Source organism: Sorex araneus, chromosome 3 (genome assembly GCF_027595985.1).
Source record: "Sorex araneus isolate mSorAra2 chromosome 3, mSorAra2.pri, whole genome shotgun sequence".
Lineage (NCBI taxonomy): Eukaryota > Metazoa > Chordata > Mammalia > Eulipotyphla > Soricidae > Sorex > Sorex araneus.
Window position 1 is genome coordinate 137,106,407 of NC_073304.1, and position 14,161 is coordinate 137,120,567.

At 41.6% G+C, this 14,161-nt stretch overlaps 1 protein-coding gene across 2 annotated transcripts in view; it reads right to left on the reverse strand.

The window, feature by feature from the left end:
* Positions 1–254: 254 nt before the first annotated feature.
* KIF16B (kinesin family member 16B) overlaps positions 255–14,161 on the reverse strand; it is a 324,792-nt gene continuing 310,885 nt past the window's right edge. For both annotated transcript variants that reach the window (XM_004610913.3, XM_055133099.1), the window contains one exon: positions 255–3,538. In XM_004610913.3, coding sequence (XP_004610970.2) covers positions 3,380–3,538 — 159 coding nt within the window. In that variant the 3' untranslated portion in view covers positions 255–3,379. The remainder of the gene's footprint in view (positions 3,539–14,161) is intronic.

Here is a 14,161-nt window from a genome sequence, read left to right on the forward strand (position 1 = left end):
AATGAAGCTGTTAGTTTTGTAGTCCTAAGTTTGTCATCTATCTTATCACCGTGGAACAAAATTGTGCATGAAGGTGGTGTATTTGCCAAGATTTGTAAATTAGCCCTGAAGAGAACACCCTCCCTTGAGGGCTGTGAACATCTTTGTAGCCTAAGCCCATCTACACTCCAGCCTTTGGACAAAACAGAGAGAGACCAAGCTTTTCACTGATGAGTTTTTATCTTTTAATTTGTATTTCCTTATATCTAGGTTGGCTTCTATCACAAAGAGAGCAATCATGTTTAAAAATATGCATTTTCTTATTCACCCATGATATTAGGCATTGCCACATGTCCATCAAAAACAGGCAAACAACGACAATGAAAAGGCCACCAATTGGGGGGTCAGAGAACTAGTATAGTGGGTGTGGTTCTTGCCTTGCAGCTGGTCAATCTGGGTTTGATTGCAGGTACCCCATGTGGTTCCCCCAGCCCATCAGGAGTGATCCTTGAGTGCAGAGCCAGGAGTTAGTCCTTGAGCACTGAGGGGCATGCCTTGCCCCCACCCCCTCAAGACCAAATTCTTACTCATCTGCAGTTGGAGTACACACACCCATTCGGACATTCCATGCAGTCACCAACCGCAAAGTAGAACTGGACTCAAATAGCCTCCAGTTGTTTCACACCATCAGGGGGCGCTACTCAAGGTTCCCTAAGAATCTCTTAAGCGCCCAATTTGTAACTCTGACATCACTCTGGATAGCCCACCCAAGTCATAAAGAAAGAGGCTTTGATACAAGTTTCCTGGGCTGTGAGTCCTCAGCTCGATCATCTCTGCTTTACAGAATATAACCATTGAATACAAAATCCTTTTTCTGCTGGCTATTTTGTGTGTCTCACCCAATTCTACCAATTCTTTCTTTGATATACCAAGGATCTGAATCAGACTCCGCAAGCAAAGGGGTGAGCCACAAGAAGGGCGACTTTATCCTGCTTCTTCATGAGTGATTTTGTGTTTTTTTGTTCTTCAAGGTGTCACCAAGGTTCTGGACAGAACCCCATCCCCTTGTCAGTTAGCAAATATTTCAAATATTTCTTCTATTGAGAATAACCTGCCTATTCTAGTTGCAAATAAGTTTCTCGGGGGTGGGAAAACATCTAGTTAGAACTCCAGAAATCACTCTGTGTTGACTTCTTCCTCTGGGCAGCCCTCAACATAAGTTCTAAAAAATACAAATATTTTCATTTCCCAATTTTTTCTCCACATAGTGGTGATATTTTATTTCAGTTTCACGTCACTCTAGAAAGGAAGTGAATTAATTGTTTAGATGGGACTTTTCATGGTCTTTTCAACATTTTCTTAGGTTTTATTCAAATCAAAATGCCTTGGAATAGTAGAGAAGTTGGGTGTTTCACATTAACATACCATCTGAAGTTTATTCCTTTGCTTGTAACTGTGGATTAGACTGGAACCTGTAGATTTTTCTTACAAGAGCTTTATTTTCAGATAAGTCAGTTTCCAGGAGATGAAAAGTCTTTTATGCTACAGCAGCCTGCTTTAGCCGGAGCTAGATGAACTTGAACGCAAACAAAATACAAATTGCTCCTCAATTGAGGACTGGAATCGTGAGTCTTAGGATTCCTGCATTTTTCACAAACACAATTCTGGCCAAGTTACTACTATACATGGGGTTGATATTAGTTAAATTTTGTCATGAGCCTGGCCTCTGATCCAGAGGGCAGAGAATACATTATTTGGTCAGTTAAGGAATACCATTTCATTTACTCAGCAAGCACTTAGCACTCACATTCCTTTAAAATTGATGACCTGTGGTTAATTATTATCTTCCAGCTTTCATCTTTTTAATCTCTAATTTAAAATTCTCTAGTAGTAATTGCCTCAATACTCATACTTGTAATAAAGACTGCAGACAAAAAGCAAGTCTTTCCATAGAGATTAAAACAAAGTCCTTATTTTTTTTCATGCTAAACTATAATATCTAATTAGTGTGGTAATATTTTCCCCCTTATTGGGATAATTGCATCTTTAAACTTATTTTTTAAGGATGGAGAGCTCTGTTGCACCATCATATTCTAGATGATTGAATGCATATACATTTTGTTACCCATTCACTTGTAAACTTCAGTCATTACTGAAACTGAATCTTCTCAACACAAATGCAGCTGAATTATACATTATGCTTCTTTCCAAGCACATTAGATAAATTTTTAATAGACTACTAGGAATGACAGTATTACAAACAAACTGAGCTATAGGATAGATTCTGAACTTCATTTAATATTGATAGCAGCTCAATTTAAATATTGGAAAAGCAAATACCTTTAATAAATTTGGTGTGAATGATTACATGTTTTGATACAATTATTATACAATTGTGTACATATATAAATCTATAGTAGAATTATATACATTTCAATATATACCATGTGTGTTTTTCTGCTCACATTTTTTCTCTTTTGTAAAACAAAGCAATTTCACTGTACATGGAGGTGCAATGCTACATTAAGTCCTGAGTAATTTAAGGGATCTCAATAAACTAGTTTTTAAGCTAAAGAGCCAGTTGATTCTGTAACAAAAATGTGAAAAAGAATGTCTAAAAATATGCAATAAGCTATATGCTCATTTTGTGCTTGGCAGAAAAAGGTTTAGAATGCACAGTAGCCATTTATATTTGGGAAAATTCTCTCAAATATTCAAGATTAAACAAACACCCTATTAGTATGGATTCACAGAAGTTTCAAATGATGCAACTAAAATCCAATTTGTTGAGATTGGAAGACTCCAGTCATGATTGAACAGAAAATCCCTTTTGCAGAATGTGAAATTCTGTGTAAACAACAGTTTAGGTATTATACAAAAGTTCTGGTTCCAAGGAGGAGAAAAAATACAATGAAATAATTTAAAATGCTTTTCTTGGGATCAAGCCAGCCACATGGAAGGAATATAAAAATTCCGAGTGCATTTTGGTGAAAGAAGAAACCAGATGAAAGTCATTTAAGGGAGGTCTGGTAAACCATCCACCCTGGGAGGTCTTCAAGCTGGCTGGGCTCAGAGAGCCTAGATAATCAAGCCACATCCATCCTGGCATGGGGGATGGGCTCCACTGTGCAACTGGAAGGAAGCACTATGGGGAAAAGGCCACATTCAACCACAATGGAATAGTAACTGTTACCCACCAAAGGCCTCATCAGCTAGCAAAGCATCCCAATTGCAAAGTCAGGCACTAGGTCTGAACCAGTGAGGTGGTCCAGGCAAACTGCTCCAGCCTGCTGGCAACAGGAGGCGGCGGGCCTGGCCCAGGCCTCGGAGGCTGCCTTGCACCTGGAGGCCTGCTTCGACAGGAAGGCACTGCATCGGTGGCTCCTCCGTCACGCTGGTGCTATCCAGTTCCATGGCTGCTGTAGTCAAAGACTCCTTTCTTGAAGAATGGCGAGAACTCACAAATGGTGTGCTTGGAAAGGGTCAGGCCCACTTTGTTGATGTGAAGGGGAGAGGTCACAGATTGAAGCATCACGCTGAAAAAGTCTCTGAGGTATTTCTAAGGAAGACACACAATGAAAACAGAGAGTCAAAATAGTGTTGTGTGGAGTCAAGGAGGGGAGGAAAAAATGCCCCGAAACAACTCTAGATTCACCTGGAAAAAGCTGTTACTGCCATTAGAAACAGCACACAGACATCATCAGAACAATTTCAGAAACTGTCTCTATTCAAATGACACGTCTCTTGCTTTCCTGTACAGCTTTGGGCCTGTCTGTTGACAATGTTCAGATAAACACCAACCTGGTTCCTGGCACAAAGGTTTATTAAAATTAATATCCTATTTTAGAAAAAGTGATTTTCCCTCACCTTGTTTATTAAGTAGAAAGATGATTTAAAAAATGACTATCCATCTGTACAAGGTTAAATTGTACTGGCAATTGCCATTTTTAAATGGCTCCCTCACTATCTTCCTTGAATATTTTTTGAAAAAAATAAAGGTTGAAGACAAGAGGGTCAGTTCAAAGTACTAATGTTTACAGATCTCTTTGCAAATCTTGCACTGATTAATGAAAAGAAACTCTTATTAAGATGAACTATTCAAAACCTCTGCTCGCTATCAAGCTACACGTGTTTTTCACAGTATCACTGACCTTCTGGTAACACACAGGCAAAGCATGTCTGAGACTAGATCTGAGATGCTGGGAATGAAAACCCACGCAGATGCTGGCAGAACATATTAAAAGGAAAAGACACACACAAATGTCTAAAATCTTTCAGCAAATTTTTCTTAGGGAATCTTACCTAGATGAGTAAACGAGGCCACTGGCTGGGTAGTGGGTGAGAGTCAGGCCTCAATAAGCCTCTGGCCATTCCAGCTTGTTTAAAAATGATTCGCAATCTTGTCACAAACTCAGAAATTAAACATACAAATGATAAATTTTGACTAAGTAAAAATATTATTTTTTACGTGCTCTACATCTAGATTTGATTTGCTGCATGCAGAGGCGTTCATCACTGCAGACTCTCGAATGTCACTCTGAGGGGGCCTCGAGGGGCTGGAGATTCACATCTTTCAATGCACACGATAGCCCCTACCTCAAGGACTCACGTGGGATCATCACTGCAGACTCTCGAATGTCACTCTGCAGGGGGCCTCGAGGGGCTGGAGATTCACATCTTTCAATGCACACGATAGCCCCTACCTCAAGGACTCACGTGGGATCAGAAAAATTCTAACCACAAAAAGTAGAAATTCAGCTCCCTTGTGAAATGCCAATCTAAAATTTACTTGGGAAAGGGTACACTCCGCTCAAGGGAATTTTGGTGTTTCCTTGAGCATAACTGATGCATGATAACTGTATAGTCTTCACATGCAGTTTGAGGAACACTAATACGTTTATAACCTGGGCAACCATCATCACAGTAAGACAATACCTGCACACTTCCAAAAGTTACTTCAGTTATCTAACTTTATGTTCTCATCATGAGCTGCAAGAATTCACTCTCTGAATTATTATCATACTCATTTTCACGTGAATAAGCTGAGCAAAAGATCAAAAATAAAGGTTTTTTTTTATTTAAACTCTCTTTTCTTGGTTCAGTTATATTTTTAACTTACAGGCATAACAGTAATCTCTGATGAAAGGACCTTGAAACAGAAATCAGGTAAGAGTGCCAAAACCAACTACTGAAAAATTATCTTAACCCAGGCTATTTTCCATTCTGGAGAAGTCAGCGTTCTCTTTTATGCACATATCTTTATCCACTTTTCTGCTTTTTACCCTTAGATTTCTGAACAGACTTATTTTGTATCTAAGAGGCAAACAGAACCCGATTATAATTTGCTTGATTATTATTGAAGAAGTAGGGTTTACAATAGTGTTGATGGCCATGCTTTGGGCATACAAAGCTAGAACTCTTTCAACACCGACAAAGTATAAACACTCTCCACCACTGTCCAGGTTCCTTCTAGTCTGTCCAATCCTCCCTAACACCCCCTCCACTGCCCCGCTTCCCCTTCCCCCCCACCGCCCAACTTACACACACACACATACACTTGGTAACCTCAGTTCTGTCACTTTTTCTGAGGGAACCTGAGAATGTCAAGATCCACACTCCATCAAACAGGGTATTTATAATATTGAACAATACAATCAACTGATCTCTAAATAATGAAATACACATTTGGAACTGACTGTTTTCAAAATGGAGAGAAATGAGTTGGCCTGAGGAAACCGAGGGGCTGGTGTCCTCCTACGAAGCTTTAAATCGAGAATGGGGCTGGACTGTCCAGGGTGTGCCATCTCGGAAGTGCCTGTGCAATTCCTGCTGCAGGTCCCATCACTGCACAGACCGACACACACTGCAACCTTGACTTCGAGATGAATTCTCCCAGAATTGGAGGTATTTAAATCTGGGAACAGATGCTGCATCAGCATTTGTCATAATTAGCTCACAAAGCTGGGGCCCTTCGAAAGGACGATAAAGTTTGAAGGGTCTAATGAAAAGAGAAGTGCACATTAACAGTATCAGTGAAAGCAAAGCAGAAAGTATTCGAAATTTTACCTATCAAGGATCACTATAAGAAGATAATAAAGTAGCTTCTGGTTATACCTTTTTCTTTAAGTGAACTTATGTTTTCTCTTAGGGCCACATTCGGCTGTGCTCACAGGCTATTCTCACAAGCAAAATATGTGTTAAGCCTGTTGAGCTGTCGCTCTGGCACTTGTTAACCTGTTCGATAAAAACTCGAGAGTAATATTTGCTTCAACTAATTCTAAATGATGACAGAATATATTTTTTTCTCTTTGCAAAATGCATTTGCTTAGTATTTTTGGTAACTCCGGCTCTGTCTACTATTTCTTTGGTCAAAGAATTGCTCTGGTTAGGAAGAGTTCTCTGTAGTGAACTACAAAGTGCTCTGGAGTCTACGAGATGAATCTTTTCTTATGTGTTCAGTGCTACATGTGTAAATTGCTGTGGGTAGGACAAATTCTTCATGGTCAAAGATAACACCCAAGGACCAAGGTTGGAACTGAAGTTGGGGGTCAATGAAAATTCCAGAAAGTTCTTGAGATCATAGACACGATTTCATTCTTCTTTGTAATTCCCTATATTCGCTGCTGAATAGTTGGAAAGTGCCAGAAGGAAGCTTGATGGCTTATTTTGATGAGCTTATTTTTCTCATAATTGAAGTATGCACAGAGAAAACATCAGGCACCAGACATCATAAGCATATCACATAATGAATTTCCCAAACACCTGTGTGTGTGATAAAACTACATAAGAATAATACAACATGGGCTGGAATGGTAGTAGGGTAGGTAAGGTGCTTGCCTTATACACAACAGACCTGGATTTGATCTCTGACACAACATAAGAACCCCTGAGTCATACCAGGAGTCATGCCTGAACACAGAGCCAGGAAAAAGCCCTGAGTGCAGCTGGGTGTAGCCCCAAAAACAACAAAACAAAAACTGAACACAAATAATACATGTCTAACACACAGGCATAATTCCCCACTACTGCTCAGTTATGTCTATTTTTAACCTTTCTATTAATGGAATCACAACAAGACACATTTTTATTTGTGTGTGTGTGTGTGTGTGTGTGTGTGTGTGTGTGTGTAGTTTTCACTGCTTAACTCAGTGTTGTGGGATGGATCCTACATCCATCACTATTGGATATAGGGTTGCAGTCAATCCTCAAATGTTTTGTTCAATGTTATTCTATTGTAACACTAATGAGGAAAATTCAAAGATGACAGTGAGTGAAATGGCATTATCCTAGGCCCTGTTATTCAAGGATCCGCTTTCATTACACAGTTTTCCTAACATCAAGATTTCTAAGAACCTACCAATGATGTAAAGTGAGGACTTAGCGGAGTCCAGAGTCTGAGTGTGGGCGTACCTTGGAGCTATTATTGCAAGTTTGATTCCAGACTGCCAAGATAAGGTTAGTATTCTAGGAAAGTAAGTCATTTTGGTGTCCCAGTACATGAAAAGTTAAGTTTATATGATACATAGTCTACTAAGTGTAGGAGCATTATATTGAAAAGCACAAAATGTGTCTTAATTAAATGCGGCAGAGAGACATGAAGTAAGCACATGCTGCTAGGAAAATGGTGTCGACAGACTTGCTCCACACAGGGTGACCGGGGCCCATCACATAGATATAAAATCATATCTATATATGGTATCTTTAGTATGCAATAATGTGCTATCCAACAAAATAATAAATCACAATAAAATAATGTGATACGCGATAATGTGATATGCAATAAAATAAGGCAGCAGCGGTGGTGGCAGCTGTGCTCTACATGAGAACATGTACATGTCCACTGGCTGGCTTCAGCACAAGGGCGTGCAAACATGGCAGTCTTCTGTCTGAGCTCGCCTGCAATAATGAAATCTAACTCTACATCATGGCAAGCCATGTTATCTCTAACTCGCCTACACAGTTTTCTCTGATGGCTTTTGGCACATCAGTCAATGCAACAGAGCTCTGCTATTGCATGTATGTACTATAAATTATCACTATGTAGAAAATAAGTACCTACATGCACACGTATTCGCATCAGTATCTTGTGCTGCCTTATGCTGACAGTGTTTTCGCATCCACAGCTAAAGGAGGACATTTAAAGTTCTCCCTGGTCAAAGATCCCCAGCTCCTTCTGGTATGAAGAATAAGATCAGAAACTGAAGTACACCCAGCGCAGCATGCTTTTTATAAAGGGTATTATAGGAACTAGGGCTGGAGCAATAGCACAGCGGGTAGGGTGTTTGCCTTACATAAGGCCAACCTGGGTTCGATTCCTCCGCCCCTCTCGGAGAGCCCGGCAAGCTACTGAGAGTATCCCACCCACACGGAAGAGCCTGGCAAACTACCCGTGGTGTATTTAATATGCCAAAAACAGTAACAACAAGTCTCACAGCGGAGATGTTACTGGTGCCCACTCGAGCAAACTGATGAACAATGGGAAGACAGTGATACAGCGCTACATTATAGAAACTGAAGGGAATGACGAATTGCTAAAGGGGCAAAACAGGAAAAGAGTCTGTAAAATTCAGTGTCCAATTTCTGCTTCCAGTGACACTTTTGCCTTTAATAAAGGAAGTCAAAGCAGGCCATTTGAATTCTTGAAGTTGTTAGGGGCCAAAAAAAGCCAACAACCCTTTCTCCCCTTGGGGTGTGGTCACACTGGCCTCTTGGCTTTTGTTCAACATGCTGGGACAGGCCTACTAAGAGCTGTAGTAGGGGCCATAGGGGGCTTAGCTAAGATACTTGCCTTGCATGAGTTTAACCCCTTCCCATCCCAGCACAAAATATGGTCCCCAGAGCATTACCATTAGTGATTTCTGACCACAGAGCCAGGAGTAGAATCACCTGAGCTTCATTGGGGACGGCCCATAGAACAAGCACAACCCAAAAAGACCAGTAGTTGAACCCTGGAGGCTTTGTAACTTTTCAACTCTGCCCTCCTCACTCACTGGAGAATGAAGACAGACTAAACTCAATCTGTCAGTAAAACTGAAAGGAGGAAAGGGACTCACAGAGCAAGAGGGAGTGGGGGAGGCAACTCTCGAGGAAGGGGTGAAGAGGACATGGAAGTCACAGTCATGCAGGGGCCAACTGGTGGAGGTCAAGACGGTCAAGACGGCAAGGGCTGGGGCAGAGTGGGAGGGCTGGAGGGGCAAGGGAGAAGAAATTCAGCATGATCAGGAGAGGCCAATGTCCATTATTTATTTGTTTACTAAGGTGGCAGCACAGAGTTAAGAACAAGGAATACATTCAACATTTATCTTGGTTATTTTCTTTTTGCTATGGGAGAGCCTGGCAAACTCCCCGTGGTGTATTCATATGCCAAAACAAGTAACAATGATGGGTCTCATTCCCCTGATCCAGAAAGAGCCTCCAATATGGCACCATTGGGAAGGACGAGTAAAGAGAGGCTTCTAAAATCTTAGGGCTAGGATGAATGGAGACGTTACTGAGACTGCTCAAGAAAATCGATGATCAATGGGATGATGATGATGAGGAGGATGATTTTGTTTTTGCTACTAAGACCTGCAATAAAGTGTAAGGTATATTTTAATCAATATCTTGAGAAAAAAATCAAACTTACATGGCAAACCTTTAAGGTATATTTTAGTACCAATACTGCATACCTAACTTCATAAAATACCTCTTTCTACAGACTTCAGGCAGTTTATGATTGTGGGAAGTCAAGCCACTCAGGGTCGTGAGGAAGTAACACAGAAGTAACAGAGATGGGGCTGGGCCCTGTAGGTCATTTCTAAAAGAAAGTATTGAACTGGCACATGTATTATTAAGTCCCTTCAAAACAATGGTGAAATTCCATAGGGGACTGTGAACTCTCAAGGGGAAGGCCCAGGAACCTAGAGACAACAGAATTTCCCCTTCCTGGACATCTGACTCCACCCCAAACTGGTCTTTTGAAAAAACTTTACCCTGATGAAATTCCTTCGACTTCTGAGCATTTCCAATGACTGTCTCCATGGGCCAGGCCAGGCTGACCGCTCCCACCTGATTATTTGCAGGAGGTTAATTTTCAAGGAATTTGAATGTTTCAGACACAAAGCACATTTTAAAATGGTATTTCTCAATTATAAGGACATAAAATAGAAACTATCATTATCTATTTTATAGATAAAGATTCTCTTATTGTCCACTTATAGCCTAGTTCTCTCTCTCAGAGAACTGGGCAAGCTACCGAGAGTATCCTTCCCTCATGGTAGAGCCTGCTAAGCTCTTCATGGCATATTCATATGCCAATACCAGTAACAATGCTGGGTCCATTTCCCTGACCCTGAAAGAGCCTCCAATGCAGCACTTGGGAAGGATGAGTAAAGAGAGGCTGCTAAAATCTCAGGGCTGGGACAAATGGAGATGTTACTGTGCCTGCTCGAGCAAATCGATGAACAATGGGATGACAGTGATACAGTGATAAAGAAACTGAGTCCCCAGGTGCTTGAATAAAATTTCAAAGTACACAGAATAATAGCAGCAACAGATTGGATCAGGTGGTCCACCTCCAGAGGCTCTCCTGGATCTTCAGTGCCAGGCTACAGTTGAGATTCAACCTACCTCCACCTTCTGAGCACTGTTCTCTACCCTGGGCATCCTGGCATCTTGGGTGCCTGAACTAGACACACCCTGCCCTTCCCAGGCTCAGTGATCTCTGCTGGAGACCAACAGGCAATGGGTTCTCTAAATACCAATCCAGGAAAACAGCTCTTTCCTGTAAGGCGCAGACTCTTTCCCACGGAGCCCAAGAGCTCTGCTTCTGTCTCCATGTCTTACTCACAGTGTCCTCATAGGAACCAATCATTTCTGAGATCAGGCTTCATTTCCCTTCCCAACAAGGACTCCCATTCTGATGAGAAGAAATCCTTCCCCTCTTTGGGATATAGCTGGCTGGCCAATATTTTGTCCTTGTCATATTCTAGCATGCTCATCTCACAGTTGAAGAACTAAACGGTTATACCATCCAGAGTTCTGTTGGACCCAGAGATGCTTTCATGAAATATTTCTCAACCTTTTCCTGACCCTTCTTTTCTAGGTCACTTCTCTGTTTTCTTCATTTACTATGGTGGCCCCAGTCTCCTATTGTGGCCCTTCATTTATTAGATTTCCATCTGTAGCCCCTTGAAATAGCCGGAGTCCAAAGGTCTCTTCCAGATTGCTGAGTTGTTGCTAGAGAGCATTTTCAACAGTGTGATAAAATCAGGAAAACTTGCAACAGGGTCGGCTCAGAGCCCAAGGACTGATGAGCTTTTTGGTTAAACAGCAACCATCACTTTCAGATTCAATCCAGTGAACTGACAATAAGCTCCCTGGGTGCAGGTAGGTTCCAGCCAGCTATCTGAGGAGACCCACCCTGCATTTCCGTGACATCCAGGCTCTTTGGTCTGTCCTTGGACCAATGCATGTCCTCAGAGCTTTCCTGTCTTAGAAAGAAGTCTACCCAGGAAGGGTTCATGAGCAGTATTTCAGTGGGTCACTGCATCTTAGTCGCTCAACCCAGTCACATTAACCTTAAAGGTTTCTGTCTCAAACCCAATAGTTACACAGGTCAGTCTTCAAAATCTGAATGTTATTCCAAAGCACAAAGACACTATTCATATTTTGAGCATAAACACAGGCTAATATGGTTTTAAAGCTGCGATTATAAATTCTGAAAGCCAAAAGGCATCCCTTTCAGCAATAGAGGGGTAATTCAGTCAGACTGTAGTCAATTATTTTAAAGCTTTAGTCTGGTACCTTGATCAAGACACTATGTTAAAAAAAAAAGAAAAGAAAACCCAGGGGCCAGGGTGATTGCTCACGGGCTAGAGGGTACGCTTTGCAAGTGGGAGGTGTGGATCAATCCTTGATGGTTCTCTGCAAGTGACCCCAGGTGTCACTCCTGAGCACCCAGTGGGGGGGGGGGTGGAGCACTCAGCAACCTCGGGGTGTGGTGCGTCTCCAATTGTTTTTGAAAACAGAGGGCTGCTACATGGTATTTCCATTTAGAAATTCTCAGTGAAACTCAGACTGGTTCACGTCTACAATACAATTTAAGTTAGAGCTCTGGCTGCAAGAAGCACTTTAAAGTTACTGAAAAAAACTGGACAGAAGCCGGCGGCTTCTGCCTGGAGCTTTTCTTTCAGCCTGGAGGCCACCTGGATGAAATGCTAATCTGCTCACAGAGACTGACTTTAGGCTACATACAGTCCACCCTGACACAAGTCCTGAGTGACTACCGCAGGGTATGAAATGGGGTGATTTTCATACCTTTACCCCATTTTGGGGCCATTCTCTTTCAGCTCTTGGATCTCGAGAAAAGGGCAGAATTGAGACCATAGGAAGGAAAGAAAAGGGAGAGATTCTCAAACTCAGTGAACAGTAAGAACGAGGGACAATGCCAGCTTGCAGGATTCTGGATCAAGATCAGAGTACGTGGGCATCCTGCATGACGTGTTTTCTAGTGCACGAGGAGGAGAAAAGGGATGTGTCTTTGCGTATAAACGATGAAATGGAGATCTCAAAGTCAGAAGGGCCCAAGTGAAATTCTCAATGTGCCATCCTTTAAACCTGAACCAATACAAGTGCAAATGCAGCTCCTCTCTTCAGAGTTTGATGATGCTCATGTGTGTTCTCAGTGTTACCCAGAAATACAATAAATCTCTGCGTGTATGTGTGTGCTGTTGGATTAAAGACAGTATCTTCAGAAGCATCTAGAAGACTTTAGTTTCTTATTTTTGGCTTCTTTCCCTCCACTTTAATTAGCAAGGAAATAAAACTATGAGCACTTTACATTATTAAAGAGTCTGTTTTAATAAAACTCATAGGTATAGCTAAGACTGGTTCTTATTTTAGGCGTAATATCTCACCCCTTCTCTGGCATTCAAATGATTTTTCTGGCCATCATGCTGCCATGCAATCTTGTTTTTATTAAAAAAAATTTATGCAAAATTATAATTCAACTGAAAGTTATTGCTATTACAAAAGCTGGAATGTTCTTTAAAAATGTGATAGTCATATTCAACTTACTGTTGTGGTGCATTAAGAGGAAAGATATAATGGAAGCTTAAAGACAACTTTTGGTCCAATAAAACTTAGAGATTTCATCCACAGCACCTGAAAAAATTATTGCCTGATGGGTTCTAACAACAAATCAGTATAGGATGAAAACAGGTGGCATTAGTTCTAGATCTGAGTGAGATCTGAGCACATCACAGCCCATGAGTCTTGATTTGACCCAGGAAGTCAATTTCATTTACTATCCAGTCTTCCTAGCTCTGAACGCTTATAAATTCTAGTCTGAACATCTCTATTTTTGTGGATCAAATATACCGGTTCCCTTCGTCAGCCTTCCTTAAGTATCCTGCACACTGCTGAGTTTAGGAACTTTGGATAATTCAGCACACACTCTACACATCTACACCACGGGACAGAGTGTGCCAGGCCCTAAGTGTCCACTATTGAGTACAACAGACATGTGCCCGAGTGTCCTCACAGGAACTGGAAGGGCCCACACCATCTTCTCATAATTTAGACCCATTCTTTAGTGATGTTTTGTAGCCACCAACTAATTTCGATCATTTTTTAAGGTTTCTTCTTTGGCAACTTCCCTTGCTTCCGAGTTCTTTCATGAACCCAACAGATGCTTATAGAGAAACATTCCACATATCAGCACTGCTGATTCAAGAGTGGTAAGACTCAGTTGCTACTCCAACTTGGAAGACTAGCAGGGAGAAGAACAAGCAGTAGAGTGCGCCTACAGGAAGGAAGAATGAGATATTTTAGGAGCATCTAGGAAAGACTTTCGGCCTGGTGCTGGGAACAAGTGACATTTATGTCAAGGCCTGTGGGCTAAGAACAAAACAAGTGAAGAACTGAAGGGAGATATAGTAGGAAGCTAGGGAAGAGCTGGTGCCAGACAGAGATACAGAGCCTTCTTATGAAAAAGGCAGGGTTTGGGGTGCCATTAATAGTCCAGCATGAGTGTGCCATATGCACGCACCATTCTGGGCAGGAGGTTTCCTCCTGAAGTGTGCTGTTCATGGGCCTACAGGAATGCACATTTGGGCTCCTGCACTGTGCTGCTGTACATCTTCTCTCGGACCTGCCAGACATGCTCAGTGGAGCCTGGTTTTATCAAAAGAATTTCATGGAG